The sequence below is a fragment of the Protopterus annectens genome, chromosome 4.part1 (assembly GCF_019279795.1).
Source record: "Protopterus annectens isolate FY-2018-M chromosome 4.part1, PAN1.0, whole genome shotgun sequence".
In the NCBI taxonomy this organism is placed as follows: Eukaryota; Metazoa; Chordata; order Ceratodontiformes; family Protopteridae; genus Protopterus; species Protopterus annectens.
The window spans coordinates 593,174,575-593,200,488 of record NC_056734.1 but is presented as its reverse complement, the minus strand read 5'-3'; the positions used below and the strand labels follow the sequence as shown (position 1 = coordinate 593,200,488).

The window sequence follows — 25,914 nt, the reverse complement described above, 5'->3', positions numbered from 1 at the left end:
GTTATATTGTATAAAGACACTATGCTGGGCATCTTTACTTGTATATTGATTAAGGGCTGAATGGAGAGATTATGTAATCAGAAAGAAAAGGAGAGTAGTTTTGTTGGAAATGACTTCATCCTCAAGCCATGGTGAGTTCTTTGACATGAAGGGCACTGTTTTCACAAAATCTCACCAAGATGACACTGATATATAGACTGCATTTTTATAAAGCATATGCAATGGAAAATGTAGGTTAAAACATAATAAAGACAGCTGGAGGTACAGGTCCCAGGATAAAAGAGTGCCCAATCCTGGTGCTAGGACAGACTGGAAAAAAAGGCAGTGTAGAATCCTCAAGACAAAGAAACATTTCTACAACAGTGTTAGATCAAGCGCAGACGAGGATGCCCCCCCCCCCATGGTAGAATGAAGTTGTAGTCCACAAAAGTCACAAAAACTGACAGGCCAAAAAAAAATAAAGATGGTAAAGTGGACTAAGGATAAGGAAGAAATTGTATGTTGTTACTATTATTTAAGAAGCCCAGCATTTCCAGATAGAAAGCATTCAGAAAGATTAAGACAGATATTAGAAGAAATAAAAACACTTGCATATGGAAAAACTGTCAAAAACACCAAATAAAAATTTGAATTCATTAATACCACAGATCCATGAAAAACATTACACAGGCAAAGAAACTTTAGGCTGTCAGGAAAAAGAAGTCACAGAAGTGACAGAGGTAGTGTGAAAATGTCAAGAACAAAACACTGAGATTTTTGAATGGTATAAAAAAAGAATCCTGGACATGGGAAAGAAAAATACATCTAGTGTGGTGCAATATTTATGCAAAGGAGAAAGCCAAATTAATCAATAAAAAAGTTCTGATTATATTTGAAGAGAAATACAGGCAAAGGCACCTAGATATGGAAAATTTCACAATACAAAAAAACAAAAAACATAGTCTCATACTTCTCAACTATACAGATTTTCACAGCATGTCCAGATTTTTGCCTCTTACTTTTGATCTGTTTCTCATAAAATTGTGTCTTTCTGGAAAATCATTGGTACATCATTGCGGAATGAAGTCAAATAATAATGGCAGAGATTTGAGATTCAGACTTTCTACCTTTCAGAAAATTCATGCTAATGCAAAATGTGCCACTCTATCAACTTTCTAAGTTTGTAAGATCAGTATTTAAAAATTGTCTCTATTTTTGAGCCTTTGTCCCCCCCCCCCATTATTTTTGGCTTTGTCCAAATTTCTTGGTCTAAGAGGTTGAGAGGTATGCTTCATCTTGATAAGTGTGCCAAAGCAACATTCAAATTTGGAAACTTGCAGTACCAGTAAAATATCAGTCTGGGAAAGGAATGTGATATATAGAAACTTCCACAAGAGGAGGTTTATAAATACTTGGGAACAGATGAATGATCAACAATAAAACATAAACAAATGAGAATAAAACTCAGTAAAGAATACTTCAGAGGGCTAAAACTAATATTGAAAACTCTAAAGAATTCAAAACCAATTCAACAAATAAATCCACAAAAATGAGTGTAGAGGAGGCAGACCACTTCCCCAGTAAATGTGTTAATAAAAGATAGACTTGTTTAACACAACAGTGTTAAACAAGTCTATCTTTTATTAGCACATTTACTGGGGTAATAGAATGCTATATTTAATTATATTATATTAAATGGATTGGTTTTATTATATGGTTTAATTTTTTAAAATATCCATGATATATAATATATTTTTGAACCTGAATACTGCTGCTAGCTGACTTTGTTTTAGGACATACTGTTGCTTTAAACTTTTTAAGTCTGTTTCAGGATATGATGTCATCCTTACAGGGTTTAAAACAAACTGGGCTGTTTTAAAATTTGTATCTGATGAAGTCTCTGTAATTTTGGAATATTGAGACAAAAGCGCTTATATATTTTATTGTTTATTAAATAAAAAATGTGCTTGGTGGTTTTAAGAAGTGGTCTGCCTCCTCTACACTCATTTTTGTGGATTTATAATATTGAAAACTATCTTGATCTCTAGGAATAAAGTCCAAGATATCAACCAATTTGCACTTCTTGTTCTAACTTACAGTTCTGGGGTGACTGACTGGCCCCAAAACATATTGGATCAATTGGACATGAAAACAAGAAACATGCTTCACACTTATCAAATGATCTCTAAAAATTAGTGTATACCAATACTGTATTTTCCTCTCTGAAGGAGATATGGGCCTCCTTGAAATTGATTACATGCATAGATCTGCAATTGGGAGACTGCATAAATATCTCTTGACCTTACCTGATTCAAACATAGTAAATGTTTTAAAACACAAAGAAAATAAGTCTAAGATGCCATCCTTACGTAGTTTAGTGGAAGTGTTTAGGTGTATGTTGGAATGGAAATTAGACTAGAAGTAGACAAAAATCAGATATCAACTGAATATTACAAAAAAAAAAAACAAACAAACAAACAATAAAAAAAAAACAAAAGAAAGAACATAAGGAAAAGGATCTGACAAGAAGGAAAATGGTTGGAAAATTTATAAATATAGTGGCAAGTAGAGAAATTTTCTGGAACAACCTCATGTTGACAAATATTTTATGCAGGAATGGTTAAGGAAATGTTAACTGAAACCAAAAGATGAAAGGTTAATAATTGTGGCCCATGATAGTGAACTGTGTGTACATTGATTTACAAAGTCTATTGAACATGTGGGAAAAACAGACAAATGCAGGGTCTGTGAAAAGAACTGGAAACATTTGCATATCTTATTCCTGGGTATGATACACTCATCAAATAGAGTCTATAAACTGAAAGGCAAAATAATGTGGCAAGACTGTTGCATTGGGGATTGTACAAACACTTCAATCTCAAAGTGGCCAAGAAGCATTGGAAACCTGAACTACTCATGAAGAAGTGTATATCACACATGATCATCCATTACCAACAGTTCAAAAATAGATGCAAGAAAAACAGATACAGTAGTTCATGAAAAAAAGAAAAAAGTAGCACTGATCATTGAAATGACTACACCCAGTGATTACATTGTCTTACAAACAGACACAAAGTTATAATATACCATGATCTGCAGGAAGAAATGAGAGCTGTGTGGGAGTAAAATACCCAGTTTTACTAGCAGTAGGATCAACAGGTCTGACAAAAAATAATTTTCAGTTGTAGTTAGATATTCTACCAATACATGCAACTCTATATGATTTACAGAAGGAATCAATTCTGGGTCCATTATGGGTGCTGAGAACATTTTTGGTTAACATCAAAGAATGAATCAATACTAATTTTATTTTACCCTGACTTAGGAATGGAGTCCATTCTCATCACGGTGTTATAAACCCAAAGGTCTTGAATAAACTAAACATAGAGAATCCAGAGGATGCAAAATAGAAGTGCCTATTAAATGCTTCAATATGAAGAGTTTGTTAGAAACAGTTTAGCAAGATTAAACTGCTTCAGGAAGTGTGTAGAAAACATTTCTCATAATTAGGAGAAATATGAAATGAGTGAAAAAGAAATTACATTTTTAGGCAGATGATAACGGTTTAATTTTACTGTTTATACAAAATGTCTCCATTTATTCCTACAGTTAAGGAATGGTGAAGTAAGGTTGATAATGTGACTAGATTAGCTTGGCTCAGATTTAATAAATAAATACTTTACTAGGGATATAGTTTTGAACACCTTTATTGAATTATCACTTGTGACATAGGCACATTTACATTTACATAAAAGTAATCAAACTGTATTAACAGGTTCATGTTTAGAAACATTTTACTTCATACATATTGCTATATATCATATCATATATCATATGACCTATTTAGGGTTACCACCTGTCCCACTTTGCGAGGGACAGTCTCTCTTTGGGCAGTTGTGTCCTGACAAAAAATTGTAAAAATGGCAAATGTCCTGAGATTTTCGGACAAAATTATTTCCTATATTTTATGTAATAGTTGCATAAAACAGTTATTCTGTATCTATAATACCTAAATGTTATAAGAAACAGAATAAGCAACTAAAATGCTACAAGAATCAGCTTTTATTTAGGCAAAAAATTTAAGTTCTAACTTTTGTACTGACCGTGGGTATGTGTCGGCCTGTAAAATCTGATGTTTGTACCAAAAATGTCCCACTTTGGCCATTTGAAAAGGTGGCAACCCTAGATACATTAATACAACATAGTGATGTGTACTGTAATATTACTAAATCCACACGAATGTGGTATTAGAATGAAAGGCTGTCATTTTTTGGAAGAAAGTTAGTACTTAACATTTTGACTTTTTTATTATTATTTATAAGTCCTTGCATCTACTGTGATGCTTCAAGATGAATAAATATTATTTTTACAACAGCTGATTATGCCTTTGCTATGATTTGAACAGATGCACTTTTGACTGATTTCATATCAATCCTTTACTAAAAGTAAATTTCTTTTCCTTACGTTATGCTTAGTTACAGTGGCATTTTCATTTTATTTTTGTACTTTATATAAAGGAATTTTGTTATTAATGGGTAGTTTCATAATGCAGCCAGGATTTCTGCAATTTGGTAATTAGGATAAGGTGTTCGTGATGTGTGCACATAATATGAATTTTTATACAGCCATAATGACTGCATTATTTCGCTATATACCTGGGGGGTGGCTATATTACAGGAAACATATATTACATAACATATATATGGTTATGGCAGATCTGGTACCTTATCTTGCTTCTTTTCTTCAACTTGTGCAAATGTAATATTTTATTTGATGATGATGATGATGATGATCACAGATAATGCTAATGGCTATGATACACCATTGTAATATGCATACATATAACATTCTCGACTCTAGTGAAAAAATAACACCCTGGTACAATATGAATACAAATAGCTGTTTATAAAGGCAATTACTCTTTTTAAACTTGAATCATTTAACATTAAACTAAAAAAAAAATGTATCATTTGACAGTCTGTAAACTCAGCTGTCTATTATGTGATAATAATTAAGGTACCTGGGAGGCAAGTTGGCAGTTTGGCTCCAAGATTTTTGTTCATCCACCTCTTGTTTTCTTGACAAGTATAAATACCTGAAAATAAAGCACATTCAGTACATATTTCATGTTAAAGATTCAAGTGGAATTAGAGTTAGAGAGAGTGAAAAGTGGTTGTCTTCCATGTTAATACACTGAAACTTTTTCTGTGAATAGCTGCAACAATTTTGATATAGGGTCAAAGCTGCTAACCTTGAAAAGATACTGATGACCTGAGTGATAGCTTGGCAGTTTGCACTGAATTACAAACAGAAATTTATTAGAATAAAATGGTTCTAGTAAGAAGTATCCCAAATAATTCGCCTTCAGCTGCTGAGCTATGTTCTCTCGTTTACTTTATCTCTTTATAATAAAATTATATCAAATATTGCTTACCGTGATAATCCTAATTGTCTTGCAGTTTTAATTTAACAATCCAAATTGTTTTACAGGTTAATTATCATAATAACAAAGCAGAAAGAATGAAGCTTAATTGCACTCCATTAAAATGTGACCGCATTTCTAAACTTTATGATTCTATATAGAACACTCTGACCTACCACTGTCTCATGTAACTTAGCATTCAAAAAAACTGGCACTGTTGTTCTCTGTAGTTTAGCATCTTAAAAACAGGAGATTTTTAGCAACAGTCTCTATATATGTTTTATCTAAAAGAGACTGGAAACCAAACTTGATACCAATAATCTCCCTTTTTGGTCAGCGAAGAGATCTTTTGACATAGCAGTATTCTTGTTTTTATCTGTTGTGGTGCTTAAATGTATGCCACCTTTCATTTTAATAACATTTCCAATACTTACGTTCCATCAGAGCCTTTTGATTTTCTTTCCCTATACCACCTGTCTGGCCTATGGCTTTGGACATAGCTGATTTTTTTATTTTTTTTTTTGGTGTAGCAAGATTTCATGTCATTAGAAAAGTTAATGCACCATATATTGATAGGTTCATTATTTAATAAATAGTAAGCCTATGGAGGGAGAGCCATTGAGAAGCTTTGCCATATTACCTTTGTAGTGACAGGGTATTAGAAGACTACTTCTGGACTTCCATTATGGAGTGAAGATGAAAATGTGGGAATCCTTAGCTCTGCTGGCCTGCACAATCATACTTATCTAAATAAAGTTAAAATGATTGAAATGGAAAGACATAGTCATTTAAGTGTGAAAGCATTAATCAATGAAAAGCAGTACCTGCTGTTCACTCTCCTAAAACACAGAGATGGTGAGCACCGCCGATCAGAATGCAGAATGCACTCTCCTAAAACACAGAGATGGTGAGCACTGCCAATCAGAACACAGAATGCACTCTCCTAAAACACAGAGATGGTGAGCACTGCCAATCAGAACACAGAATGCACTCTCCTAAAACACAGAGATGGTGAGCACTGCCAATCAGAACACAGAATGCACGCTCCTAAAACACTGAGATGGTGAGCACTGCCAATCAGAACACAGAATGCACTCTCCTAAAACACAGAGATGGTGAGCACTGCCAATCAGAACACAGAATGCACTCTCCTAAAACACAGAGATGGTGAGCACCGCTAATCAAAACACAGAATGGGAATAGGAGCCAGAAGTGACCTTATTAACAAGTATTAAAGACATGCAGAAAATGAACATGGATGAAAAGGACAGTCAGATTATGGAGAAGCATACTGAAGCATTCCATGCATACTCAGGTGCTATCCAGAAGCTTACAGCAGACAATGAGCAAAGTGAAAGGTAAAAGAAACTGAAGTGTGCTTGGACCTCGTGGATGATGCAACCATGGATCATAAAGCCAGATCCAGGAGGAAGAATCTGCAATTTAGCTGAGTACCAGATGGTCTAATAAAAGGAAAGAATTGCCTGCAATACACGAGAGTCAGAACTGCTGAAAGATTGCAACTTAGCAGTGAACAGATTCAACTTGACTAAGCCTAATGAACAGCCTGGAAAGCTCAGAAATGAGAAGAAAGGAAACAACAACAAATACTAATACACTTCACTGACATTCACCAGAGAGAATTAGTCCTGTCAAGACTCTGAAAGCAAGGTAATAATTCTATATGTAGGGAATCCAATTTTTGCAGACATGGATTTTTCCCTTGCAATAAGAAAGAAAAGAGCTGTGAAAACAAACTATAAAATGTTGTATCCAGCCAGGTTAAAAGATTCTCTCCCAGGGGGACTAAACACTTTCAGTCAGCCAAAGCAGGCTTTAAAGTCAGGGTTTCCACTTTTCTGATTGTCCAGTGAGACATAATTTATGGAAATTTGTGATTTTGCTGGACAAACTATATTCACAACCAACACAAAGGACTGGACATTTTTTTGACAAAATAAAACTTCACCTTTGTAGAGTTTTTGCTGTTTCTTTGTTTTCTGTAAAATTAAGGTGTTTCAGATACAAAATAATTTATGATGGAACTATTAGTGGAAACTTGAAAATTTTTCTGTTGTAAAATCTCAGTACATTTGTATTTTCAGGTTTTTTTCCCTACAGGGCACAGCATTCTGTGCAGAAACTGTCCTACATAATGTGGTTACCATATGAAAAGAGCTTGAGACTTGTGATTGAAGGAGTTGCAGACTAACAGCAGACATGGAGACTCACTGGAATGGGATTAACAGCAGGTACCAACTGCTAAATGCTCGCTCAGGTAAGAGTATATGAGGAGAGAGACCGGTACCACTAAATGTTAAAAGGAACATCAAGTGGACCATAAGTAAATTAGCTATTCTATTCAGTAGAGATAATTTAAACATATGAGGAGCACGTAAACTGTAGGCTGAAGACATTTACACTGCTCAAATGTAGAATAATAACTGAGTTGTGACATCCTTTGCCAATGAAGTTCTGTTTTTTCTATAAATTCAAGTTGTCAAGTACGCATGATATAATTTTTGCTGTTATTGGTTTTAGTATCTTGCTACTTAAAAAAGTACAAATGTTAAATAAGAATGATTGTTTAAATTCTAGAGAGTAAGAAATATAAAAACAGAAGGATTTGAATAGTAAACCGTGTCACAGAGGAATCAAAAGTGGGATTAAGCAGACCTCATTAACTGGTATCTTATGATGTGTGGGGGATGCTATAAGTCTAGATGTCCATCATTCAAGAGAGAAAAGGAACAATTTGTCTCATTAAGGTATTAATAAATTATGAATGTAAAAGCATGGGAGTGATACTGCACACCTGGGGACTGAGTAGAGGAATTGAAGTAGTACTGAAGGTGGTGGGGTCAACCAAAGTTAAAGAAACATGTGATGGGTCCCAGTAATTACAGACTTTTTCAGTGTACAGGCTTTTATCGAACAGTCCTTTAACCACCATTTATCCACTACTGTAAGGAAGTTCTTTTTAACTACACAACTTACATCTAAAGGTATGGTGTCCATGTCCAGGGATATAAATCCACTGTACTCAGCCCTAATCAGGCCGATCATTGAATATAATGCTCCATTTTGTCACAATTGGAACAACCACAGTGTTTTCTCACTAAAATCAAGGGTCTAAATCCTGAAAGCTATGCAGACTGTCTCTACTCAGTATCATAGAGGCTACTAACAGGTGACCGCCTGCCTCACATATGAAGCCTCAACAGGCCCTATTCTTTCATGGGATCTCAATTTATTTTGCATCATAAAGAGAACATGTTGGTGGGATAGGTATGTATCAGAGAGAAAACATCTTATATGGAATCATCTTCCATTTCACACAAAGCAAAGTACTTCTCTTACTCTATTCAAACTTAATTTGGGGGAATGGATGGGAAACAACAAATTCTCACCCAGTTTTGCACCCATGTCCCTTATGGAAAAGGCAACAAGTAAATGTCCCAACATTTATTTGTTCTGCTAGCCTCTTGGTTATTCACACAAAATATAAGGGCTAAAAACTACAATAGGAATGCAAGGCTAGGCTTCTTAATATCTTCACAGATCAATAGCTTGGTAAATGTTCATAAATCTGTAAGAGATTAAAAATAAGCTAAACAAGTAGTAATAGAACATCCCTTAAGGAAGAAGAGGAAGGACAAAGTTAGAAGGTAGAGGGCTGTGGAGGAGATGACAGATTTACAAAAAAGGGAAAAAGAAGATCCTCAGAGGTAGAGGAGGAGATACTGCTTAGCAGGCTATGTGAAATGCAGAAGACAGAAGATGCCAGTGTGCTTCAGGTGGCTGTGAGAGGTCCACTCTGCGAATACATTGAGAACAATTACCCCAGAACAATGAGAACACATGTAGGTAGAGTCAGACTGTAAAAGCTAGAGAAACAATCAATTGTGGTATCCACTGACTGGTGAATCAGTAACCAATAGGGAAAAACACTGGAGATTTTCAAAGTTTAACATGACACTCTACACAAGACACATTAAAATGAGAGAGAGGTAAGAATCAGAGTGCTCTCATTCCCAAAGCTACAAGAAAATCATAGTGAAGAATTAATGAGGATACAGTAAGTGAGACTAGATAGGAACTAAGGAAACAAACATAAGATAAATCTCTGGGACCAGTCAGGATCCATTTCAAAGCATGGAAGATGGCAAGAGATGCAATAATGTAGATTTGTGAAAAATACATGAACAAGAAACCAGAGAAAAATAGAGCCAGGCTCAAAGAAATAGGAATTATAGTAATAATATCAAAATAAAGCTGGGATTTATTGTGGTAAGTCCCATAACTGTTTTAAATAATGACTGCAAAGTGTTTGGCCAGTCTTGTCTCCCCCAGGCTATCAAAACTAAAGACAGACATAATAAATAGAGAAAAATAAAATCACTGTGGTTTCTTAAGGGGCAGAACATTTGACACAATAGTGAAGACATTACTAGTGAGGCACAATATGCAAAGGAATGGGATATAAAGTGCAGTTCTTAGCTTAGATACAGAAAATGTTTTTGAAAGTTTGTACTGGGATTTTTGTTTGAAGTGCTTTGGAGATACAGCCATCCCAAAACAATACATAAACTTATTAGGGGGTGTACAGTGTGGATCACGTATTCAGATAAAAGCAATGGCAAGTTTGTCAGAAATTATGTGTTAACTAAGGGAATAAGGCAGGGCTGCCCATTGTTCCGCCTTGTTTGTTACATATCTTGAATCATCGCTTATGTAAATAAGATAGTCAGAAACAGAGGAGTACCACCAGGACCCATGGAGATAAAAATCTTCTAATATGTAGATGAGGTAATACTAACATTGGAAAACCCAAGGGGAGATATTGAAAGGCTATTTACTCAACTGATGAAATGTAGGACAACGTCATGTTATAAAATACATGCTGATAAATCAGAGGCAATAAATATTAATTTGAGGGACATAGCTGCAGATAAGATACCCAGCTCTGTGGGCACAAAATGTCATGCAATATTTTGTTGTGTAGTTAAGAATTTCATTCAAGGATTCTAAAATGCAATCAAATAAGGGAGATTTTGCTAAAAACAGAAATGTATGAACATAGTGATGAATCAAAGGATACAGGTACTAAGTTGTCATGTCCTACCTCGTGTTGCATTTAGGACAGTGCTTTTGGTAATGAACTGGAGTCAGTATCCTGGTGAGACTAAAGAGCTGGAAACAATAATTTTTGGGGAAGGACAATTACCTAGAGTAGCCTAGGCAACTATCCTCAACAAATAGGGAGGGTTAGAAACACTCAATTTAGTGCGATACCTAAAAGCAGTACAATGGGGAGTCTAGCGCATTGTCAGAACAGTGAATATCAGGTGGTATGGAAGGACATACTGAACAAGTGGAATGCTTGGCTGGGTCAAAAATCCCTGAGGAAACGTTTTTTTTTTGGGGGGGGGTGTAGAGAGAGCATTAATCACCCATTATTGCTGACACTTAGAAGATAAGTGAACAAGTGCTCTAGACAGATGCCTCTTGCCAGGTTGAACCAACAATTTCTCCCTACAGGCCAAGGAAGGAGGACTTAAGGAGAAGAACTCCTGTGTGGAGTTGGTATGAAAGTGGTACCAACCTTACATTTTGGAATCAAAAGACGTTTAAGGGTCAGTAATGCAATTGGAAGGGGTCCTGGTGAAATCTGATTTGAATCAATGTTATATGAGCAGAAGTACAGTATGCTTACATTTTGGAATCAAAAGACGTTTAAGGGTCCGTAATGCAATTGGAAGGGGTCCTGGTGAAATCTGATTTGAATCAATGTTATATGAGCAGGAGTACAGTAGGATAATATTGGAATGGAGGGGTTAATCTAGCAATGATTAATCTAATATCCTAGGAAGATGAATGGTCAGAAATGTTAAAGTACATATTGCAAATAAAGGAAGGGAAGGCAATAAGTCAGGGAAAATAGCAGAAATTTAAAGGCTGCCGCTTCTACATTATATAGCAGTTAGTCTGAAACTTAAAATGAATATAAGAGGCTGTTAAGGATAGAAATAACAAAAAAAGAATGAGAAACAGTATATTTAATCTCAAGTTAGGCAATAAAAAGTAAGAATTTAGTGAGTCTTTGTATAATGGTTATGGTCTTTAAATCACAAATGCAAAGAACAAGGTTTGATTCTGACCTGTGTTTATTAGCTAGGCTTGTTTTAATCTGCAAACTTATTGCTTAGTATTTGTTGGGAGTTGGTATAATGGTTAAGGTGTTTACCTCACAAGAATAAGGTACAGAGTTTGAGTCTCACGTTTGACAGTGAAGATGGCTAGGCTTCAAATAACTCACAAGGGTATCTAGCTTAGTATTGAACTATGAACCTATGGATAATATTTGTATGGAAATATCTGTACAAGTATTTATATGCACCACAAAGGGTAATCAAAATAGTACTGCTGGAGATGGGAAGAAAGGGCAATGTGGAACTGGTGACATATTTTGACATTGCAGGAAAATGGAAAGACTTAGAGAGAGACTTGAAGAAATAACTACAGGGATAACAGGGAGAAGGAGCAACCTAACTGAGGATAATTACCTCCTGGGTTGTGGAAGGATGATGAAGTGTTAACTCAAAGAAAGATAGTTACAAGGAGGTAGTACAGATAGCTGAATAGTTAAGAGAGGATGAAGAGACAGCGGCTCCCAAGGGTAAGGGGAAACATGTAGAAAGATGGATGCCCTGGCTGATGTTTATGAATAACCAATGAATAATGAGCCAATGAAAAACATAAGAGAATCTGAAGAGCACTTGGGGGCTTAAATTTAACTAATAATTGTTTGAACATTAACTTTGTATAAAAGATTTAGTTACGGTAAAGGTTTAGTTTTTTTAAGTTAATTGTTTGTATAAGTTGAAGTACATTATTGTAGGTTTTTGTTGCAAGTGAAAAATATTAGAAAGTCTGGATGAAGCCATATATGATTTAACGTGAAAGGCTCTCTATTGAAAAGTTGGGATTTGAAATGCTGAGTCCCAAAATGATGAGAAAAAAACACAAAAAGTACAGGAAAAGAGTGAATATTAAACATCGCTCATCTCATCAAAACTTGTTTTTTGCAGGTGGTCAAGTCCACCCCCCTGCACACCCACTCAATGTGGAGTCACCCTTTAAACCTATACATACCAACTCTGAGATAACCATACCTCAGAAAAATAGGGGATATTTAGAGATATGGTATCCTCAGACTTGGTATATGTAAGATCAGATTTTGATCAATCACGCCCCTTATTCTGTAATTTTCGACATTTCAATCATTTCGAAGGGTAACCACATGAAACATGTAACCATCAGTATTGGATCAGCTTGCAATGCATAGTTAATAGTCTCTAATAGACTAGTTCATTCTAGATTTGCATTAATACCAGACATGAATTTGTGCTCACCCATACAAATGTTGAGGTTAACATTGAAAGTAGTCGGGGAAGGTACTTTACTTGATGTGCAGAGAGAGTCTATTCTAAAAGTGGGGAAGGTGCTGATTACGAAATGTATTGCACTAGCAGGTATTAGTCTTGCGTTTGAAGTTCTTCCCTCTATAGGTTTTGAGACCACGACATATATTAGCTAAAACATATAGAAATGCAACATTAAATGTATATTTTGTACTTTGAACTGTGTGACACATACCTCATACAAAATTACATTTCTTCCCCACAGTATTCTCTCTCTCTCTGCCTTCCCCACAACACTGTTACAGAAATGTTTCACATTTTTGATCTGTAACACATACAAAGAGCTGCTGTAACTGGAAGACACACTCATTTTAGTTAGTATTTGACCCTTTTTTAAATGACTATTTCTTGTCAGTGGGGCCGTTCTCCCCTCCCACTTTAGCACAGTTTATTTTAATCTAAAATGCCCCCCCTCCTCTTCACTCTTCTGATCTGCTCTATACTTACCTAATTTCCTTCTGCCCACCAAACTAGCTAAAATACTGCCAAAGATTTCTGCACCAAAATTCCATAATGAAATTGGCCTATAAGTTGCTGGGTCCTCCTTATCTCCTTTTCCTCCAATGTGGCATCAAGCCCCATCCTCCCATTGTACTATAACAGTGGCTTCATAGAAAAAACTTGTTAAATATTTCTTAACTTGCATACCTATCCTGTTATAGAAATCTTTAGGCTACCCAGCTGGTCTCACCACTCTCTCTACTTTTAGATGATTAGTAACATCTAATACCTCTCAACCACCTATTTCCTTATTCAGAACTTTGTTTTCAGTAGCACCCGATACTTTACAAACAACACTACCAAGCTGTATTCCTTATTCTCACCTTCAGCATACAAATATACATAAAGCACTTCAAATCACCCTTCCCCTATATCCTTACTGCAGCCTGTCTTACTCACCCATCAATGGGCCCATCTTCTTGCCAACTCTGTCTTTGTTTTAGTTTCTTCTAACATCATTACCTGACATTTCAACATTTGAGTGTTCTTCTCTAAGCTATCTTCTCTCATATAAATCTGCTCGTACCACTCCTTAAACTTTTTTCCAAATCCCTAGTCTTTTAATCATTTTCCTTCTTCGCTGCTCCTCTCAAAAATCATTCATTTCTCTCACCTACTTCCATGATTCTATTCCATTCTTGACATCCTAGCACTCACCTTTATTACTTTGATTTTCCTGCAATACCTGTTCCTCCACTTTCTACCTAATTTGCTCCCATTCCAGCTAATGTCACCTGATTTTACCTCTACCCACTGCCTTCACACCTAAGCCAATGCATAATCTAATAATTATTTCTCATTAAAAAAAATCATTGTTTTCCTTGCTGTCTCTCTATTTATCAGCACCCTATCAATGCAATTTATCTGCATTTTATCAAATTTATTCCTCTTATAGAATGCAAATCCTTCTTCTTTCCCTTTTTCCTCTAAACATTCTTCAACTAAAACCTCTCCATCCCTTAAGTCCTGTAATGCCTTATGAAGTTCCATGGCTCCATAACATCTCAGTTTCACTCTGCATCTGACACCATATTGAAATTCCCTCCTAATACTATCCTGTATTCCTCATGTAGCAGACTCTCTCTCTTTCAGGCAATCTATTAGTTCCTATACCTACTGAGACCATAACACAATCCTAATTTATCCCCCTACTCTCATTTATCCATCTTCATTAGTTAATTGTACCTGTCTTCCCATTTCTCAACGAACAAACTAAAATCCCCACCCCTCATTTTCATACAACTAAACCACAGCCACAGAAAACCTCTGTTTTCCATCATTATATTCTCCCCTTTATTGAAATGTATCTCATGTGTGAAAACACATTCAAGGCCTCCCTTGTTAAATGACCTTCTATCCTTATCAGATTCCTAATTTTCTCCACATCCTTTGTTCAACCTTCAGTTCACACTTGCTTCCATTACACAGAGCACCACTACAATGCATATATTATTATTTGTATTAACATTTTCACACACATCATACTAAATATTTACTCTCCCCTTCCCCAGCAGTTCCCAGCAGTTCCCATTGTAAATTGGAGACTATACCAACGGGAAAAGATCTGGTCACCCGGACTTTTTCCTGTTAGTATTTCTCGTAATTTTTTTTACTTTTCTTTTTTTTTTTTTTAATAAAAAAAGAACCCGGGAGACTTAAAGTAAATGAAGGAGGTGGCACAGACAAAAATAAAAAGAAAATCAGGTAAGTTTTGAAAAATTAAAGAAACGTACCTGATTATCCTTTATTTTGTCTGTCCCGGCTCTCCCGAAAGTAAAACGTCTCCCGATTTCTTTTTTTTTTTTTTTTATTTTGAATTAAAAAAAAAAAGCAACAGAGATCTTCCTTTCTCCATTGCTTCCTCTGCGCAGCTCTGAAGTACTGTGTAAGCATGGGAATACAAGTTCCATACGCATCTGCAGTACAATTAGAAAAAGCCCCAGGATAGAGAAAAAACACAGAAGGGCAGCATGGAGGCATTATACAAAGACATTATTTAAGAAAAGTAAGTATTTGTTTTCTTAAATAATGTCATTGTATAACAGCAATAACCCAGCCTGGGTGTGGGCAATGCTGGATTTCCCCATGGTTGTCTTTGTTTGGTCACTCGGACTTTGCCCTTGTGAACAAACCACACCAACAGTAGGTAAATCCAGCATTACCCACACCCTGACGTGAGTTATTGCTTAAATATCAATTATTGCAAAATATTTCCTAAACTTGTGATTCAACTACTCCAGCCTCTGCCTGTACAGTGTGATTCTTGTCCTCTCACCTTCCTTCCAACTTGCCACCACTCTCAATCAGTACGTTTTCTAGTGCATGTAAATCTGCTCACCTTGTTGACAGTAAACCCTATCTTTAAGGTGAGACCTGTTCCTCACTGACTAGCAGCTGTGCCATTTGTACGTCTGCTGACATGTGACTCCATTTGTGTTCCTATCACATAGTCAAACTTTTACAAGTTCGAACCACATATGGTTGAGACCATACGTTCGAATTTGTAAAAGTTTGAGCTTTTGAATGGAAATCTCCATAAGTGGAGGTTTCCATTCACTTCAATGTGGTGTGATCTCGGAGTTGGTATATTTAAGTAGCGGGGGGTGTGGGGGGGTCCAAGGGGGCTTGCCCCACTGCTTACAACACTTTATTATTTTGTCCGTTTTTTAAATTTTTTTTTACGGTGTCAAAGTTCTGTAACTTCAAACATAATGGGTCGACCATTAGGTGTTCAGTTACGGAACTTTGACAATCTGACATAGACCAACTCCATTTGTATGTAGAGCCCCCACCCACAACCTCCTCACTCATGCACTTGTTGAGAGATCAGATTATTTCCATTTATGGAACCCTGAAACCTCCACAACCTCTAATTGTTTCTCACCCAACCTGGACCCAAACTTCCTCAAACTGCACATCTGCTACTAAATCCTTCATCAAGCCTACTGTTCAGTTCTGTCTAATCAGCTGCATTCCACCAGGCTGTCTGCCACTGCAATACATTTAAGTTCACAGGCAGTGCCCCTTCCAAAATTTTGGCCAGTACAACTGTCCCTTTTACATTACTTTCAGATTTGCTGTATAAATAAATGAAAATATAACTCTCCTTTCAGAGTCCCTAAAAGCAGTAACCGCTGCTCTTCCTTTGCAAGCATTTGGTGGGGGCAGGGATCCTCCAATAGGTGCACATGACACCTTTCCAAAATAGATCCTTTTCAGGGAGCAGCTTGCCTTATTACCCATTCTTTGCCTCCTATAATTCTGCATTATTGTAAGCACATGTTGTAGCTTTTCTTTTACTTCCCCATCTTACCAATTTGATGAAATTGCACCACTTGCCAGTCCAAGAAACAAGTTTCTCTTAATATTTGTCTGAACCATTTGTCTATGAAATTGACAGCGTTGTGTCCTTCTCCTTTTGATAGACCCACATTTCACGTGTTCATGCCTGCAACAGCAGGGTTTCAGTATAAGCATGAAGCTTACAGTGACTCCATCCTATCTCCTTGTTTGCTACTGAAGCTGCTGAACCCTTGCATTAGCACTTTCTAATTCTTCTTTGGACTTAACTCTCTCCCTTTGCACATCCCAGGTTCAGAATGCAAGCCTCCCATATCTGATGACAGATCTTCCAAATTTACTATTATATGAACAAGTTTTTTCCACATATTCAGTGTTTGCTGTGCCCTACTGCACAACACATTGACATCATAATTTACTTAATGCATTTTTAGTAATTTGCAACCACCTGTATAATCCTTCTCTCTTTCTTACTTTTATTTTTATTTGTGACCAAAGAATGAATAAATTAATGAAGCAGTCACTGTCTAGCTGGCTCAACCTTACACTTGAGGCTTTGTTCTGTGGATCAGGTATTTGGAAGATGTTTTTGTTCTCTTGAGGTAGAAAAGGAAATACAACTGTTAAATAAATTTGTTAGAATCGGACTGTAAAAATCATTGAGTTATTCAAAAACAACGTCAATCAATAACAAACAATAATGCAGGAGGACTCAGATATCTTAAAGCTCTAATGTACATTAGGAGGCAAAAAACCATACACAAAGTTTGTATAGAATTTTGACTAACTTTATTCACAGAGTACACCTGTTTTATACAGGTCATTATCAGTTTTGCCCACCTCACTGGTGTGGTCAGTGACAGGGTCTTTACATCACAGTAATTCATAAAAGTGCTGAATTGGTGTTTTTCAAAAGTCTTTTTCCCATGAGAATATTACAGCCTTGCAAACACCTGGTCAGTCACGATGACCTCCTGAGGATGTAGCCAATTCAAGGTTCTCTGATTAGTTCAAATACAATAGATGTATGTCTTCCTTAATGCCTTTCTTTGTCTTCCTCGTACCCAGCTGCACTATCAGAGATAGTGCACACAAGGCTACTCTCCTGGTGGAGGCAGGAAAGAGGACACACATGCGAACAGATTTATTATTTTCTAACTTTGCAAAATAATCTTTACTTGAAAGACATGAGCCAGACTGTGTTTGCAAACTGCCAAGGTCAAATTTCTGATTACACTGCAGCTTGTGCTTCAAGCAATAATATGCAGGTTTATTTCTACTATTATTCTAGTAAGACAGAATTAAATGCATTACATAACTTTGTTCTCTATTATGGATTTAAGTACATTTATTTCTAACTAAAGCACACATTTCTCCATATATTTGATCACACAACTTATATATGTTTGAATGTTTAAATACACATCTTCCTAAGCAGCACACATTGTAAATATATTTTCTAGGCAGCATGTATGTAAATATATTTTCTAAGCAGCATGTATAGATTTTTCTAACATTCTCCCTCCTGTTAATGCATTTTATTCTGTTTAAAACATAAACAATATTATTTCATTCCTCAGCCTTTCCCTTTCAAGGGCTTTCAGCTAAGTAAGTCACTGGTTTTATATTTCAGAAAAGCATCATTTGAAATTAATCTTTTAATTTCAACACTTTGGTAAAAAGTTTTAGTAGCAGATATATCAACAAATTTTTGATTAATCTTTTCATGCAGGGAATTTCACAGTAAACACATGTTCCTATTAGGAGTATACCCACACAAATAGCAATTAAATGTTTAATAGGATGGAACCCCACCCCCCCAAACAGATTCTGGAAAAAGTCCGTCAGTGGGTTTGGGCCTGGTTTAGTCATTGCTGATACTTGCTGAATTACCTCTAGGTGGTCATTGATTTCATGTTGGTTGTCTGGAATGTACGCACAGCATTCTTCTTCGTGTACCACCTCTTGCCGCTAGGGTGAAGTAAAGAGCCATTCGATTTTGTAGCACAACAGTTTTTATTGCATTCAGTTCATTAGTCACCAATTCTAGGGTGGAAAAAGTTGCATTGCTCATGACTTTTTGACAGCTTTCTCAGCTCCCAGATCGATTTGACTGCTCCATAGGCTGGTGGTATTTCTGCCCTGGATATAACACTGTTGCCCAAGTTCATATGAGTCAATTTACTTTTGTCTTTCACTGAATTATGGCCTTTTTAACCAGCTTCGATTTTACCAACTGGATTCACAGGTTTTTTCTCACTGGACCTTCAGATTTTCGAGCTGTTTTCCTTACGTTTCGTATTTTACCCAAAGGTAATTCTGCAGTATGTCTTATTGCTAAAACCAGATAACCCAAAAAACAACTGCCGGACCAATTCTCAGGTAACCATTTATATGCCTTTTTCCCACAAATAAAATCATTACTTTGGTACTGATACGTGTTATCCCTGCATGAAACATTTTTCTGTTCTTAATAGACAATTGCTTAGTTAAGACTGGATTGTCACATACTGCATTTAATGTAGCTTTCATTGAACTCAGATATGAATCATGGTTAGTATTACAAACAGTACCCCCACTTTTGACTTTAATGTAACATTTATAAGACATTGTTATATTACCATTACTCCAGCCCACCTGGAGGGTATTACTCTTGTAGAGACATACAACTCCTTTTTGTGTGAACAGGTAAAAATAAAGCAATTTTGTCCTGTGATCTCACAGTTTCTGTATAAAAAAAACTTTCCAAAGTCTTATTTTATCCCCAGAGGGACAGAGGACGTTAAAGTCTATTATATTTTGTTGGTATAGCTGTACAAACTCAGCAATTTGAAATGTGCATAGTTTCTGTATACACTTGCTTCATGGCCAGGTACGTGTTAAAATTTGGATGCCAGTCTATAAACAGTTCATCACGTCTTCTTACTTTCACTTGTGTGGTTGAGTGCAGGGAAAAACCACAATAAGAGAAAAATTGTCACACTTATAGTTAACAAATACATAGTTAAAATAATTATGCAATAGTTCTTGGGTTGCTCTGCTTTTTGTCTTCTTTACTCTTGGCCATTTTGCCCTTGTGTATCAGTCACAAAGTTTTTATTCAGCTGAAAGTTCTTTTGTCTGAAAAGAGTTAAACTGCAAAACAGATTTATTCATAACAGTTTCTTTATTTAATTAGCTAGTGAACTGTCAGCCTCCAGCCCTGCAGGCATGAGAGCTTTTTACTGAGGCACATAATATGCCCTTCCAAATACTACTTTAAAGGGGATTAAACCCTTCACATTTGTTACTGTTTTCATGCTCAGCAATGCTAGAGGTAAACAGCAAATCCAATTCTTCTGAGTCTTACTCATCAACTTTCTTAACTTGTTTTTTTTAAAATCCCATTGTACCTCTCCACCAGTCCTGCTGACTGTGGGTGGTAAGCACAGTGATTCCTTAAGGAAAAGCTTCTACCCATTTTGAAAACATATCTATGATCACTAAACAGTATTTTTTCCTTCACACTTATTCAACTCTATGAAGTCCATACAAATAGTATGGAATGGATATGGTGGTGTAGGAAACTCCCTTGCTTGTTTTAAATGCTCCTTGTGCATGGTGCTTGTTACAAGTATGACAAGCTGCACAAAATTTTATTGTATAATTTATGTATCCATATGTTTGGAATATTTTATTTACTAACTGTACCATCCCCCCTGTTGAGACATGGCTCTGCCCATGGCTCAACAAAGCTGCATCTCTAAATAAATTAGACGGTAATATTGTTTTTTTTCCTTTGGAAATGTACAGTCCATTTTTAAAAATTGCACCTTGTTTTACCCAGTTTTGTTTTTTTGCTGTTGTAGTAAGCATTTGCATTGTTTTTAACATGTTTAAATCTAAAATCTCAAAGGGCTGTAATTTTTCATTAAAAAAAATAAAGTTCCTGAGTCTGAGGCTGCTTGCTTTGCAGCTGCATCAGCTCGTGCATTACCTTTTGAAATCTTATCCTGTTGTTTTGTATGAGCTACACATTTACAAATAGCTACTTTGGTAGGCAACTGAATAGATTCTAATAGCTCCAAAATAAATTGCATGATTAATAGGTTTTCACTGGATGTAATCATCCCTCTATTTTCTTTATTATTGTGCAAACACATGCACTGTAGAAAAAGCATACTGATTATCAGTATATATGTTTACTTTTTGCCTTTTACTAAAATACATGCTTCTGTCAAGATTACCAGTTCTGCTGCTTGAGCATACAAGTTGTGTGGCAAAGTTTGTGCTTCTAAATTTTTAGTGTCTGTAACTACTGCATACCCCACCAGATTTTTCCCTGTAGGACCCCTTCTGCATGAGCCATTCACGTAATATGTCACCTCAGCATTATCCAAGGGCATATCTGTAAGATCTTGTCTAGGTAAAGCTAACTGTTTATATGAGGTTGACTCAGCAGTATGGTCATACATGAAAGATGTCTAGCAGGAGAAAGGTATGCAACTTTTTCTTGTGGCAGAATTATTGCAACTGCATGAGGCATTCTCAATGTGAGAGGGTGGAATAACACCACTGAGGCTGAAGCCTGTACTGCCATTGCTGCTGAAACTACTGCTTGTACACAGTGAGGCAAAGATTGCACCACTGGGTCTAACTGTGATGAATAGTAAGCTATGGGGCATTGCTTATTTCCATGTTGTTGCTTTAATACTGATGTCATGTACCATTGGAAGTCTTAAAACTAATGAAGAAGCTATTAACTGCTTTAACCTGCAGAAAGCCATTTCTGCTTTTGTTTTTCATTGTAAAATAATTTGGTACCCAGTTTCAACAAAAATTAGTTGTACCTAGGAAAGACATTATTTCTTTTTTAGCTGTTGGTTTGGGTGCTTGCAAAATTGCTGTTTTTTTTTTTTTCCCTTTTTTCTTTCCCCTTATCTAGTATTTTATCTTTATTGAATATCACATATCCCAGGTATCTAACCTGTGTTTTCTTCCCAAAGTTTGTAACTTACTTTTGTTTACTTTGTGTCCTTGTATTACTAAAAATTTTAACAATGCTACTGTATTCACCCTGCACTGCTGCTGGGTGCTGTTAGCAAGATGTCATTTACATAAAGTAAAATTTAACTACTTTCTGGTGGGGTAGACCCTGCCAGATTGCTAGCCATTTTTTTGTGCAAATATTATTGGGCTCTCACAATATCCCTGTGGTAGTCGAGTATATGTATACCTTTTACCCTGAAATGTAAATGCAAACCAATATTGACTATCAGGATGTATAGGTATTGAAAAGAAAGCATTGCTTATATTTACCACAGTAAAATACTTCTGTTGTGGCTTTAAATCATTTAACAAGGTATGTGGGTCTGGCACCGTGGGTGCTTTAGGTATTACTGCATTATTTACAGCTTATAAATCTTGTACCATCTGCCATTCCCCGTTTGCTTTTTTTAACAGGAAATAGGGTGTATCACATGGTGAATCAGGAGATTCTACCAGTACTCCTATATTGAGTAATGCTGCTTATTATAGGCTTAATTTTTACTTTTGCATTTTTTTCCAAAATGTATTGTTTTTTTTTTCTGTGGTTTAAAAGCTGACTTTGGGGTAATTGTAACTGGTCCTGCTGCTTGAATAAGCCCTACATTTAACTTGCCTGTTGACCACAGAGTTGTTGGAATTTTACACAAGGCCTTTTCTTTTCTTTTAATAAAATGCTAATCAGCTGTCCTTACTAGATTGCAAGTGTACAGCTGTATGTGTCTGTGTCAACCAATTCAGTTTTGTTTTTATATCCCTTGTCCTGACATTTTTAAATCAGTCTGTTTTCCCATTTTGTTACCTTTTTTTTCTAAGTCTGCCCATTTAACACTTTTGTTCTTTTGTCAAGCTGACATGTGGCAGTCTATTGGGCTTATACAATCTCATGAACTCCTGAGGTAATGAACAGCTTACTACACTGTTTCCCTCAGTATCCCAGCATAAAGTTTGTAATATTAATTTGTCAGCAGGATTTTTACTTATATTTTTTATTAGGTCCTGGTGTGCTACAGTAGTATGGAGTACAATGTAACAAGTGCTGCTGATCAGTGTCAAGGGAGGGTACCTTACTGATGGCTACGTTTATCAGTTCTTTGGTTACTGCCCCTGGACCAATCATAACTAGGTCTTGGCTGTACCAATAATAGGCTTCACCCTCTGATCACACCACAAGAGCATTCATTTGTCTTTGTGCTTCCATACCCTGCATGGTAGGAACTACTGCTATGCCAAATATCTGCACAAGGTCTTTTCCCAGTAAGTTTACTGGATATTTTTGCAGAAACTACAATTTTACTTTTTCTGAGTCATACCTGAAACAGGGTCAGTTATTGCTATATTATGGGAAAGTGGTTCCCTGTATAGCTGTCCATTTGCTGCTTTTACTAATATATAATCAGGTGATTTAGAATGTTTTGGTAACTTGGAGGGGTATATCAAAGTCCGTGACGCTCCTGAGTCACACAGGAATTTGACCTTTCTTCCCTCCACCAGAAGTGTTACTTCTGGTTTTGTATTTGCTAGGTAGAGCTCCAGGCTCAACAATGCTAAATCTAAAATTTTATTTTCATTTTTATTCTTTACATCTGTTTGTACTTCCTCTATTCCCTCTACTACATTCACATTTTCTTTTTGTTTATTAACCTTTCCTGATGATTTTTGGTTATTATCACTATTATATAGTCAGTCCACATCTCCTTTATCTTCTGTTACTGCTTTCTTATTTTGTTTATAGTCCCTAGCTAGATGCCCTTTTTACCTGACTGTAATACAAATACTTCAGCTCCGTCTTCAACAGTGAAGACTTGTGCCCTTTTTTTTTCTTTTTACTATTAAGGTGTCTTTCAGTACGTCTAGCATACTCAAGTAAGGCTTGCAGCCTGCTTGTTCAGTGATTTATCATATGCCTCGTAATAAAACTACTAACAGAGGCAATGCAACCTTTTAAAAATGTATATATATAAATTGTTATTTTAAGCATTTTAATAATCTAGCATAATATCCATCTACTGTCTCATTTCCCTGCTGTATGCATTAATTAATGCAAGTCCAGTCTGCTCTAAGTTTTCATTTTTCAGAGATTCTGTCTGTTAGACCTTTCACTCTGTTGTCTAAAAATGTTTCAGAATTTTTTAAGCTTCTGTTTTTCTTTTGCCTGACGCCCTGCATCAGATTAAAGCTTGTTTAAGGAGTTTAACTAGTGAAAGTTTATCTAGTTTACTATCAAATTTATAGTTGTTAACACATTTTGCAAAATATCTCACATTATTTGCTTACTGTAATTGCATATGCTTCACATTATCCGTTAGGGCGGATCTCGTGATCTCTTAGTGCACTGATTTCCCATGTCTTAAAAAGACTGTTACGTAACCCTTCTCTTGTACCACGTGGTATCTTATTTCCCCATATCCACAGTATTGTCTAGAATGACTGTTTACTTTGCTTTGTTATTCCCTGATCTATGACTCAAGATACAATACTTCGACTCTCTCTCTCCCTGCTATCACAAACCTTAGCAATAGCACAGTGTAACCTGGTCCCTGATCTAAAACAAAGACAAAGAGGGAAATTCTTCTTACCTGAGCCTCCTGCTCTTATTGTTTCTCCTTGGGGCCCAGTCTTCCGCTTTTCAGCCACAGATCAGAAAGTGGACAGCCTCTTTACATACAACAATTCAGTCGGAGGTCTTTTCACTTTAAGAAGAACCATTCTTTTCGGCAGCTTCTCCTGCGTAGATTTATTAGCACTTATGCACTCTGTGACCTGCAGCTTACCAAGGGAAATCCGGCTCGAAGGACCAAAATGTTAAATAAATTTGTTAGAATCGGACTGTAAAAATCATTGAGTTATTCAAAAACAACGTCAATCAATAACAAACAATAATGCAGGAGGACTCAGATATCTTAAAGCTCTAATGTACATTAGGAGGCAAAAAACCATACACAAAGTTTGTATAGAATTTTGACTAACTTTATTCACAGAGTACACCTGTTTTATACAGGTCATTATCAGTTTTGCCCACCTCACTGGTGTGGTCAGTGACAGGGTCTTTACATCACAGTAATTCATAAAAAGTGCTGAATTGGTGTTTTTCAAAAAGTCTTTTTCCCATGAGAATATTACAGCCTTGCAAACACCTGGTCAGTCACGATGACCTCCTGAGGATGTAGCCAATTCAAGGTTCTCTGATTAGTTCAAATACAATAGATGTATGTCTTCCTTAATGCCTTTCTTTGTCTTCCTCGTACCCAGCTGCGCACTATCAGAGATAGTGCACACAAGGCTACTCTCCTGGTGGAGGCAGGAAAGAGGACACACATGCGAACAGATTTATTATTTTCTAACTTTGCAAAATAATCTTTACTTGAAAGACATGAGCCAGACTGTGTTTGCAAACTGCCAAGGTCAAATTTCTGATTACACTGCAGCTTGTGCTTCAAGCAATAATATGCAGGTTTATTTCTACTATTATTCTAGTAAGACAGAATTAAATGCATTACATAACTTTGTTCTCTATTATGGATTTAAGTACATTTATTTCTAACTAAAGCACACATTTCTCCATATATTTGATCACACAACTTATATATGTTTGAATGTTTAAATACACATCTTCCTAAGCAGCACACATTGTAAATATATTTTTCTAGGCAGCATGTATGTAAATATATTTTCTAAGCAGCATGTATAGATTTTTCTAACAACAACACAGGATCTTTCATTGTGCAAAATGCTAAACAAAGGTTGCCTCTCAAGAATCTGTGTGGGATGGAGCAGGGGAGAGGATTTTAGCCTGTGCAGGTATCTTAAGTGTCTACACTGTAGATTATTTTAGTAAGAAATCTTTGATATATACTCAGTGAAATTTGTTTACTATTAGAATTAAAATCATTCTTAGGGGCATAACATTTCCATATATCCAGCAATTTTATTGAAGATTTCTGTATCACATGTGTGAAGTCACTCAGCCATTCCAAAGAATTAAAGGTCTATAATACCTTGCTAAAACTGGTGTGATACTACATGGTTACTTGTATTGTATCTTCAGTGATATTTTTGGTTCAAATCAGAGCTAGAAGGCCAGGCATAACCTTGATTACTGCCTTTAACCAAAACTAAAACATAGTATAACAATTTGTTCTCCATCAAAGGAACCACCACAATCACAGATGTTATGTTTAGCAATGTGATATTACAAAAACA

At 36.1% G+C, this 25,914-nt stretch overlaps 1 protein-coding gene across 3 annotated transcripts in view; it reads right to left on the bottom strand.

Annotated features, from left to right (window-relative positions):
* MASP1 (MBL associated serine protease 1) overlaps positions 1-25,914 on the bottom strand; it is a 1,330,562-nt gene that overhangs the window by 390,537 nt on the left and 914,111 nt on the right. For all 3 annotated transcript variants that reach the window (XM_044070394.1, XM_044070395.1, XM_044070396.1), the window contains exon 10: positions 5,000-5,074. In XM_044070394.1, the coding sequence (XP_043926329.1) occupies positions 5,000-5,074 (75 nt within the window). The remainder of the gene's footprint in view (positions 1-4,999; positions 5,075-25,914) is intronic.